The sequence below is a fragment of the Brassica oleracea genome, chromosome C9 (assembly GCF_000695525.1).
Source record: "Brassica oleracea var. oleracea cultivar TO1000 chromosome C9, BOL, whole genome shotgun sequence".
In the NCBI taxonomy this organism is placed as follows: domain Eukaryota; kingdom Viridiplantae; phylum Streptophyta; class Magnoliopsida; order Brassicales; family Brassicaceae; genus Brassica; species Brassica oleracea.
This window is the reverse complement of record NC_027756.1, coordinates 50,167,778-50,177,953: the sequence shown is the minus strand read 5'-3', so window position 1 is coordinate 50,177,953 and position 10,176 is coordinate 50,167,778. Positions and strand designations below refer to the sequence as shown.

Genomic DNA, 10,176 nt, shown 5'->3' with positions numbered 1-10,176 from the left:
AAAAAAAAAAAAAAAAAACTCGCCACCCCTGGCCCTGATCAGATCTACACTTCCTCCTCGCACCAGAAATTTTCCGGAGTTCGTTCCTTTGCTCATACCATTTTCGCGAATTCAAAAAATGGATTTCATGAAGGTCTTCGATCAAACGGTTCGAGAGATGTGGGTTTGCCCCTCCTTTCTATCTATTTTTCATTCGATTTCGATAGATATTAGATTGTGTTTCGATTCAAATCTGGTAGATCACTGGTTGATGATATCTTCGATTGATTTTTCACTTACAGAAAGAGGGAGGTGAATCTGAAAGTTTTGCAGGTTCCAGAGATGGAGCAAAAGGTGATTTCTTTTTAATCCTTTCTACTATGTGCAAACAGTGTCTCTATATTGCTCGGCTAATTGATATGCGAAATGATTGAGTATTGAATGTGTTCGGATGCTGAATAATGGGTTCTTAGTTGATATATTAGATCCATCTTCAGGACTATGAAGTCTAGGGTTCGAGTCCAAGGAATTACAAGTTAAGCTTGAGAGTTGATGTTTCAACTAATAACGTTTACAGAGTCCAATGTGTTGGTAACTTAGTATCCTAGTTTCCAATATTGTCTGTGTAAATTGTAATCATCGTATTCAGTTTATTCATCTCTAGTCTTTATATTGTTTATTAACAAATGGCTATGTTTAAGTACAGGTGTTAGATGCTACTGACAATGAGCCTTGGGGTCCGCATGGTACTGCTTTGGCAGAGATTGCACAAGCCACTAAGAAATTGTAATCTCTGGATTCTTTTTCTTTTCTTTTTTTTTTTTTACATTTCATTAAACTTGGAAATGATTTTGATTATATGTTGCCTTCCTTGTACATTTGCTATATGTTTTTAGCTCGGAGTGCCAGATGGTTATGGGTGTTTTGTGGACTAGACTGACTGAGAGGGGAAAGGATTGGCGATATGTGTATAAGGTGAGAATCTTCTTGATATGTCCCTGTAATATTTGGAAGTTACAGTTTATGATTCGATTTTTTTTTTCTTCTTCCAGGCGCTGGCTGTTATTGATTATCTGATTTCAAATGGGTCAGAACGAGCAGTTGATGAGATTATTGAGCATACGTACCAAATATCTGTCAGTATATCTCTCTTACATATTGATAGGCCGTTTCGTTTTTTTTACTGACATCATCTTTGTTTGTGATTTGTCATCCATGTAGTCACTCTCGAGTTTTGAGTATGTTGAACCGAATGGAAAAGATGTGGGAATCAATGTGAGAAAGAAGGCGGAGAACATAGTTGCCCTCTTGAATAATAAGGAGAAAATCTCAGAGATCAGAGACAAAGCAACAATCAATCGTAACAAGTTAGTTTCTATACAAGTGAATATAACTAATTTGCCTGTTCTTCTTTACGCGTTGTCGCATTTAATCGGTTTTGCTGCCTCGAATTAGGTATGTTGGCCTCTCATCAACAGGAATATCATATAAGTCTGGTTCAGCTTCGTTTGGTGGTAGTTTTCAAAGTGGTTCAAGCAGTTATGATAGGGATTCCAGAGGAAAAGACAAGGACGACTACGAGTCTTTTCAAAAGTCAAGGCGCGGTGTTAAAAGCGAAGAGCGACCCCTCCCCCATTGATATGCCGTTGTTATTGACTTATTGATTTTGGGTGTATCTTCAACGTGAGAGTTTTCTCAGTTGATGATGCTCGTATGCTTTTTCTTTGTTTTGTTTTTGACTCATTTTGTGTGAACAAATTAAATTGCATTCTTGCTCAGTCGGTTCAATCATTGATGTGCAGTACGGACCATGATAATCTATCCAGTGGAAAAAAGTCACCCGACTCTGGAAAACATAGTTCCATACCTTCACATGCATCTGCAGCTCCTTCAAACAACGATGATGATTTTGATGACTTTGATCCACGTGGAACTTCGAGTAATAGTATGTTACTTTCAACGATGGCTGAACTTGCCGAATGTTTATTTTTTAAATGAGTAAAATTTGGTTTTGTGAATTATAGCGCACAACATGTATACATTTTTTGTATGTCCATGTCTTATATGTATGGTTTTTCTTTTCTGCAGGTGCCAACCAAGTGGACCTTTTTGGAGCAGATCTGATTGGTGACTTCTTGGATTCTGGGCCAACTGAAACATCTTCCACCAACAATAATGGGAAGTTTCAAGAGGCGGACTTGTTTGCTGATGCATCTTTTGTATCAGCCTCCAGTCCAGGAACAGACTTTGGGTCGCAGACACAGGTGTGTGACTTCTTTCTTCCAAGCTAGTATACAGCTTTTAACATTAAAATTTCCCCGATTAAAAGCCCATTCATATGATGCATTCGAGCTGCTTATTACACTTTACAATGACTTGTCCTGTTGAATCATAGACTCATATCCTTCCTCATGTTTGTTTCTACAGAAAGAAGTTGATCTTTTCTCTGTATGTGAAACTTCTGGCACGGTTTCTTCAGCTCCTCCGACGGTTGATCTTTTTGCATCTCCTGAAACAGTTGCACGCCCAGAAGCCAAGATTCCTAAACCTGAGCCGATGACCACTCCAAGCATTGTTGACCCATTTGCTGCAGTTCCTATGGAAAATTTTGATGGATATGACCCTTTTGGTGCCTTCACTTCTCACTCGGCTTCAGTCTCTACAAGTCCACAGGCTCCAGTTCTACATGGGAGTGCAACAAGCACCACAAGCCCAATGTCTTTGGCAGACTCAAAGCCACAGCAGTTGCAAAAGAAGGATTCTTTCCAAGTGAAATCTGGAATCTGGGCAGATTCACTGAGCCGTGGACTGATTGATCTCAATATAACTGCTCGTAAGTCAAAACTTTCTCTTAACTTTTTCTTGTGTACTTTTGCTGTGCACTAGTATGTGATAGATAACTAAAAGAGAAAGTAGTTTCTTTTCTCTTGAATCGAGCCTGTTGCAGATCAAACCCAAAAGGCCTAGTTGATGAATTACATCCCAGCTAATTAATGAATTGTGAATATATATAGTCGAAATACTTAGCCCACATAAGCTCCAATAACATGTAGCTTGACTTACCATTGCGTCAGTAAATTATAGGGCTTTTTGCTTTCAGAGTACCTGCTAATTTATTCTCCTTGTAACCAGCTAAAAAGGCTTCTCTTGCGGATGTGGGCGTTGTGGGAGGCCTGAGCAATGAAGAAGGGAACAAGGCATCTGCTGCTGCGTACTACTCAGGGTGGTCCATGGGTGCAGGATCCGGGCTGGGTAAAACGGGACTCTACAGTGCACAGCAGCAGCAACAACAACAAACACCTGATGATTTCTTCTCCAGCCTCAGTAACCAAAGGTACCACCAATCCGGAGGCTTTAAGCAGTGAATTGCATCAGATGGAAAAAAGCATATCAGGCTTGATTCTACATTCATACTGGAAAAATACCTCTGTTTTATTATATTGGGTTTGTTGTTCTTACACCTTGATGCCATTGTTGCTGTGACCATTACTTTGGGTCTAAAATGAGAGAATCTTAATGGTTTCTGAGAAGAGAGTATCATCACCGGTCGTTAAGTTTTGTTTCGGTGATAGAACAAAGTATATGTATCTCGTCCGGGCCTTACAGAGAATTCATTGGCATATTTGTCCATACATTTTTCCTTTCGTTTGATATGAATGATGAATCATATCGCCACAAATCTTTTTCATTCATTATTGGGATTTAATTACAGTCCAACAATAAAAAACATTAAAACCACGCAATTCTAAAACTTTATTAATCCTAAAAAAAATTAAAGGAAGTAAATAAAAAAAAAAAGTTAACGCATGATTTGATTCCGATATTTCCCAAAGACTACGCGAGAACAGACAAAGCGGTCAGCCAGAAAAAGAAACCGCTTCCACTTTACTTTTCAAAGTTAGTCTTCTCGATTCATCATCATCACCCCCTCTCTCTCTCTCTCTCTCCATCTCCAAAGCTTGAAGATCGATTGGTAAGTTTTCAGTACTTTTCCTGTAATCTTCACACTATTCGGTTCTCGTAAGCTCGACACGTGGATCATCCTCTGCTTTCACTTAGTTTCCTCAAGTAGCTACTAGCTCCGGATCCACTTACGCTCTCAGATCAACTTACCGACGGTTACAAAAGTTGATTCACTTCTCCGAGCTCCGATCTGCTATTCCGGCGAAGAAATATCGTTCGAATCAACTAGAGATACTACTTTCTTTGGAGATTCCGCGTGCTAGAGTCAGGATGAAGCTGCTTCATAGACTTTGTTGATTAGAGATGAGATCCCGAAGTCTCCAAGTAAATTAGGATCTCACTAAGTTAATCAAAGTGTTAGGCTACTTGATAGCGATTCAAAAAATCAGCAAATCGGTTGCTTAGATTTGATACTAGAGTCTCTTTATAAGGATGCAGACTAGGGTTATACAGATGGAAGATGGGAAAGAGAACGGAATCTTAACTAGAACAGGCAAGTCTAAGCCGTTTCCAGCGAAACTGCTTCTAATACTAGGCCTTTTCCTTGCTTTCGCTCTCACCGTCTTCGTCATTAGTGTATCTACAATCAAGTATACTGGATTACAAAGCGTAGTAACCACCGTCACTTCTGGCTTCGTGACGTGCCGCGAGGACGAGCCCAACAGTTTGAGTAAATGGATACAGCCTCCTGCTGTTCTGATGCATAACATGAGCGACGAAGAGCTTCTTTGGCGCGCTTCTTTCTGGCCTCGGAGGAAAGAGTATCCGTTTCAGAGGGTTCCGAAGGTTGCGTTTATGTTCTTGACTAAAGGTCCCTTGCCGCTTGCTTTGCTCTGGGAGAGGTTTTTGAAGGGTCACAAGGGGCTTTACTCGGTTTATGTTCATCCGCATCCGTCTTTTACCGCCAAGTTTCCAGCTACTTCTGTTTTTCACCAGAGGCAGATACCGAGTCAGGTCTGGTTCTTTTGACACCTCTTTGTGTTTGGTGGATAGCATTTACATTTAGTAATGAGATTCCATGTAGTCATTCTTATTGAAGTATTTGTTGGGGTTACTAATCACATAGAGTATCAGAAAGTGTGACTTTTGAATCATACTTGGTTTCTTTAGTAGCCAGCCTTGTGTTCAAGCAGTTCTGTCTGGTTACTTTAAGCAGCTAGTTGGTTCTGTATTTGATCTGATTGTAATTTGGAAATCTACTTCATTGTGCAGGTTGCAGAATGGGGGAGAATGACCATGTGCGATGCGGAGAAGCGGCTACTAGCTAACGCGCTTCTTGATATCTCCAACGAATGGTTTGTTCTCGTCTCGGAGTCATGCATACCGCTCTTCAACTTCACGACGATCTACAGCTACTTAAGCCGATCGAAACACAGCTTCATGGGCGCTTTTGATGACCCTGGACCGTTTGGGCGAGGCCGCTACAACCACAACATGGAACCTGAAGTTCCCATCACCAAATGGCGAAAAGGGTCTCAATGGTTTGAGATTAACCGGGAGCTCGCAGCTACCATTGTCAAAGACACATTGTATTACCCCAAGTTCAAAGAGTTTTGTAGGCCTGCTTGCTATGTGGACGAGCATTATTTCCCTACGATGTTGACGATTGAGAAACCAATGGCGCTGGCTAACCGGAGCCTGACGTGGGTGGACTGGTCTAGGGGCGGCCCCCACCCGGCTACGTTTGGGCGGTCTGACATTACGGAGAAGTTCTTTGAAAAGATACTTGATGGAAAGAACTGCATTTACAATGGTCGTAACACTTCCATGTGTTATCTCTTTGCGAGGAAGTTTGCTCCAAGTGCTTTGGAGTCTTTGCTTCACATAGCTCCCAAGATTCTGGGATATTGAGATAGAGAGGAGTGTCTCTGAACCTCTTGAAACCATATAGAGATAATGAAATGGATGTGATATGGATTCTGTCCAAGAAATTACTGTGATATTATTTTATTTTGTTTGTTTTTTATATACTAGTTTGGAAGAAAATGAGATATTATAAGAGATAACGTTGCACAACAGGATCCATTCGTATGCTTATAGCCTTATCTTTATACCTGAAGAAAAGCTATGTATAGAACAATGTGGGTTTCTAAGGTTCACATCCCTGATGCCTTCAACCAGATAGGAAACATTAAGATGCGGTCATGCACAATTCTGCTGAATCATTTCGAGATTCTGAGAATAATAGTATATGTTTTGAACCAAACAAATTAACGGTTGGTAGATTGGTAGGTAATTCCAAAGTCTGAATTATCTCGTGAGGAGTCGTCTCTAACTCGTTTTCTTTTGATTCTTAGAAGTTATACTAGTAAATTGCTTACCGACCAAGTCTTTTTTGCTTTGAATGGGAACAAAAGACAGCCAGGTGTATTCACACTTTTACGCCTATTGGAAACTTCTCGAATCCCTCAAGAGCCTGCCAACCGGCTACCATCTGTCTTTTTATAGTATAAACAATTCAATAAAGTTAACTCTTTATGGGCAATTCGTTAAAGTAGTTTAAAAGGCTGTCATCAGGCTAATGTTTATTTTAGTGTACATAAAAGAATATAATTATGACATCTTTTTATTATTTACTAGTTATTGTTTACCACATACTCCACAGAATCCACCAGATTATAACCTATGTTTACTAGAATGGAGAAAATTCCACAAAATCCACCAGATTATCAAAACAAAATAATGAAAGTAGTGCTATAAGATAAACTTTGAAATGATCCTTCACTCCTTTACCAACTCAAGCACTATGATCATCTACTCATCAAGCACTATGATCACCCACTCATTTACCAAATCAAGCACCATCTTTGATATTTTATGTATTGTTGCTCACTATAAATACCATCACTCATCTCACTCTTTTGTACACAATTACATCTTCTTCTTCTTCCTTATAATAAACTCTTTCTCTCATATTAAGTGTTATTTGCTTCCTACGGGTATTGAATTCTACTCTTATTTAAATTTCCCGATACTATAAATTATAAGTTATTTCATAACACATACATATATCCCATTTAAGCAACGCCATTAATTCTTTGGTCCATTTATTAGCAAATAATCAAGTCGACAAACAAAAGAATCTCTTAGAAGATTCTCATAACTAAGTATGGTGTTTATAATTTATAGCATACTAAATAGCATATCTAAATTATATTAATTAAAAATCCAATAGAAGTATATTTCGTTAAAATTTTGCAACACAATTTTTGTGTAATTATTAATTATTAGATCCCTTTGTTTGTATATTAGTATTACATTAGTTTCAGTGAAAGGAAGGAATATATTTTAGTTTTCTGAAATTTACTATAAAAACCTAACCTATAATTTTGTTATTTCATTATTATGAAATTTAATAGAGAAAAGGTCCAATAAAACAAATGAAATGGAGAGAAGGAAAGACTTTGTAAGAAAGAGGAAGAAGAATCAAAGAAAAATATAATAAAAACAAAATTAGAAACAAACGCATGCACCCCCCTCTCCTCTTCTCTCTCTCTCTCCTCTGCTTTCTTCTTTAGCTTCTTAGGGTTTTTGATCTCTCGCTTTAGGTTTCCGTTTCAAATCTCTCGTCCCCAATGTCTACTTCGCCGGCGAATATGAAGAAGTCTCTCCACGGTTTCTCTTCTCCTCTCACCCTTGGACCTCAAGTCTCTGCTGTCACTGACGTGGACCCCAAATCGGACCCATCGCCGGAGACGCCGCCCGTTTCCAACCGAACCGTTGCGTCGCGATCGTCTCGTCAGCCGCGCCTCTCCTTCTCCTCACTCGCTCCGTCGTCCGAGCGCGATCACCAGAAGAAGGTGAAATCGGAGGAGAATCCGCCGCGGAGAGAGGAAGTTCCGGTGTCGGCGGAGGAGGACGAAGAGAAGAGGAAGTGGAATCTGCGGCCGAGGAAGGCGTGCGGCGGAGGAGGAGCTTCGGAGGCGAAGAATCAGAAACCAGTCGCGGCGGTGGCGGAGGCGAAATCGAACAGGCAGAGAGGGATTCCGGCGGAGTCTCCCGGGTTAGGCGGCGGCGGCGGCGTTGAGGCGAAGAACGAGAATCACAGGCTCTGGGTGGCTCTGTCTCGTGACGAGATCGAGGAAGACGTGTTCAGCATGAGTGGGAACAGGCCATCTCGTCGGCCACGGAAGAGGACCAAGACCTTGCAGAAACATCTCGATGTAAGTCTCCTCCAGGTGTTCGACGAATTGCCTCTCCGAGAAAGATTGTTTTTTTTTATTAGCGTATCGTGAATGTGTGTGTGCGAGTGTAGGTTATCTTCCCTGGGTTGTGTCTTGTGGGGATGAATGCTGATTGCTTCAGAGTATCCACTTCTCCCGCTAAGGTACTTTTAGGCTTGGATCAACCTGCCCATTTAGAGCTACATATTGATCCGTAAGATTGTGTGAAGTTGAAGCAAATGAGGTTTTATATTTTTGTTGCATTGTGTTGTTAATTGTAATATTCAATTAATGACAAGAAACCATGTAACAGCTGTTGTATTTCATTTTGCAGCGATGATCGGCCTATAAACATATGTCGACAAAAGGTTAAGCCATCTCCCTTTTTGAACCTTTATCATTTTCATGCTTAATATTATCCATTGCTTTGTTTTTTTGAGCAGTGGGAGTAAGTAGTTGGGAACTTGTTTCTGGTTTGTTGCAGGGTAGATAGGGATGCTTGGTGACATGGTCTAGAAATATCCAGAATACACAACAGTAAAAGATAGGAAGAAGAAATATCTCAAGAGGCATTGTCTTGTCTCATATCAAACTTAGCAGGAACAACGTTATATAAGTAAATATGGGTTAGTAAGTTCATAAACTATTTATAAAGAGAGAGAGGGTGGTTGGTTCGATTTTGAGTTATCGATAATGAAATACAGAAAATCGGTTAGTATGGTGCTTTGGTGTAGTTAAATTGAATCTCATGGTGGAGTACATTTTATTTCTCTGTGTTCTTTTCCTTTTAACTTGCCAAAGCAGAGCAACCGTATATGATTTAAGAAAAGTTTTATCAAACCATATAAAGCGAGACTCATAAGGTCTCTTAGAGAAATCAAGTAAATCTGCAGTTTAATACTTAAAATGGTACTACTGCATAATTTCATAATTACATCGAAAAGGTGAAAGTGTCACAAATGTGAGACGTAGACCACTTCAATTTTTTTACATCTAGAGCGATGGTCAGCCTACCCTAAAAAGCACCCAATAAGCTTGAAATCTTTTTTTTTTTCTTTCTGGGAGAGGTATATTATGCCATGTCTCAGAGTTCTGTTGTGAGCTGACGAGACTGGCCATAAGGGAAACTGAGACTGAGAGAAGATACAGGGAAGTCTCAAGTGAAGGAGAGACGCCAAGTGTGTGCTATAAAATCACCCATACATGATTTGGAATTAAAAACAAAAGAGAGGAAAGTCATTGCTCGAAGTAAACAAAGATTCGAGAAGTATTTTATATTGAACTGAATTTATTTTACAAAGATATTGGCTCTTACTGGGGCCTTTCTCAAGTCTAGCATGATGTGCCAATAACTTTGGCATGTCAATGAGCAGGTATCAATCAAATCGTGACGGCATCGAGTTGTTCAGCAGTGGGTGCATTAGCAACAAAGTTGATTACAACTTCCCGATTTATTACAATGTCATTAACTCTGTCGGGATTGGAGCCTCACATCATGATCCATGATTGATACATAAACTAAACATTTAGTATAGGCATTTGCGAAAGAGTTACTATAAACAAATTACCATCTGTACAGTTTTATACTCCATAAACTCTAAACCAGATATAAAAATCTAAACCATAAATCTCAGAATCAATTACGTTTAATTAAGTCTGCCACTGCCTCACCCACAAGAATATGTTGATCCTTCATATTCATGTGACTAAAGTGCAGAGCCGGGCCTGAGATTTCCGGGGCCCTATTCAGAAAAAAAAAATTGATTTTACTTAAGAATCAAAAGAAAAAAAATCTGTGGTTTTCTTATGAACTTATGTTTACAAAAAAGAAGCTAAAGAACCAGTTTTGTAAGTTTTTTCTGGTGAGTTAAAAAAAAATTTACTATAATATTATAAATCATTTAAATAAATAAAAAAATACAGAAAGTCAAATAACTTACTTGGTAATACTACAGACCCACATAATATTTTATTTTGTACACCACAAACCAAAACTCTGATTTTTAATTTGTCTTGCACTGTTACACATAAGATTACACATACTAACATTGCATAAGCAAAAATTAAGAGT

The 10,176-nt window shown here is 39.3% G+C and overlaps 3 protein-coding genes across 6 annotated transcripts; all 3 read left to right on the top strand.

Annotated features, from left to right (window-relative positions):
* Positions 1-6: 6 nt before the first annotated feature.
* LOC106318415 (clathrin interactor EPSIN 1) lies at positions 7-3,630 on the top strand. Its single transcript, XM_013756382.1, is given in 11 exon segments — positions 7-159; positions 282-333; positions 686-765; positions 876-954; positions 1,032-1,115; positions 1,201-1,346; positions 1,435-1,624; positions 1,759-1,924; positions 2,068-2,243; positions 2,407-2,812; positions 3,112-3,630. Coding segments are annotated over 11 exon segments (1,653 nt in total). The 5' UTR covers positions 7-118; the 3' UTR covers positions 3,345-3,630.
* A 187-nt stretch (positions 3,631-3,817) lies between these two features.
* Positions 3,818-5,958, top strand: LOC106318414. The gene is made up of 2 exons (XM_013756381.1): positions 3,818-4,896; positions 5,155-5,958. The coding sequence occupies exons 1-2, from the start codon at positions 4,375-4,377 to the stop codon at positions 5,791-5,793; spliced, it is 1,161 nt and encodes a 386-aa protein (XP_013611835.1). The 5' UTR covers positions 3,818-4,374; the 3' UTR covers positions 5,794-5,958.
* Positions 5,959-7,384: 1,426 nt separating this feature from the next.
* On the top strand, positions 7,385-8,883 carry LOC106315939. Of its 4 annotated transcripts, none has more exons than XR_001264684.1 (4): positions 7,385-8,105; positions 8,198-8,349; positions 8,440-8,473; positions 8,595-8,883. XR_001264684.1 is itself a non-coding variant. In XM_013753788.1 (4 exons), exons 1-3 carry the CDS (start codon positions 7,518-7,520, stop codon positions 8,443-8,445), a joined length of 666 nt encoding a protein of 221 aa, XP_013609242.1. In that variant the 5' UTR covers positions 7,387-7,517; the 3' UTR covers positions 8,446-8,473; positions 8,595-8,883. The 4 variants fall into 4 exon arrangements, 2 of the variants coding, with proteins under 2 accessions (XP_013609242.1, XP_013609239.1); XR_001264683.1 differs by having other exon boundaries at positions 8,590-8,883; XM_013753788.1 differs by having other exon boundaries at positions 7,387-8,105; positions 8,198-8,269.
* The last annotated feature ends 1,293 nt before the right edge of the window (positions 8,884-10,176 follow it).

Coding starts and splice junctions, on each gene's coding strand:
- LOC106318414 (XM_013756381.1), top strand. CDS start 4,375: ATGCAGACTAGGGTTATACAGATGGAAGATGGGAAAGAGAACGGAATC. Junction 4,897..5,154: donor AGAGGCAGATACCGAGTCAG/GTCTGGTTCTTT, acceptor TTCATTGTGCAG/GTTGCAGAATGGGGGAGAAT.
- LOC106315939 (XM_013753788.1), top strand. CDS start 7,518: ATGTCTACTTCGCCGGCGAATATGAAGAAGTCTCTCCACGGTTTCTCT. Junction 8,106..8,197: donor CCTTGCAGAAACATCTCGAT/GTAAGTCTCCTC, acceptor GTGCGAGTGTAG/GTTATCTTCCCTGGGTTGTG.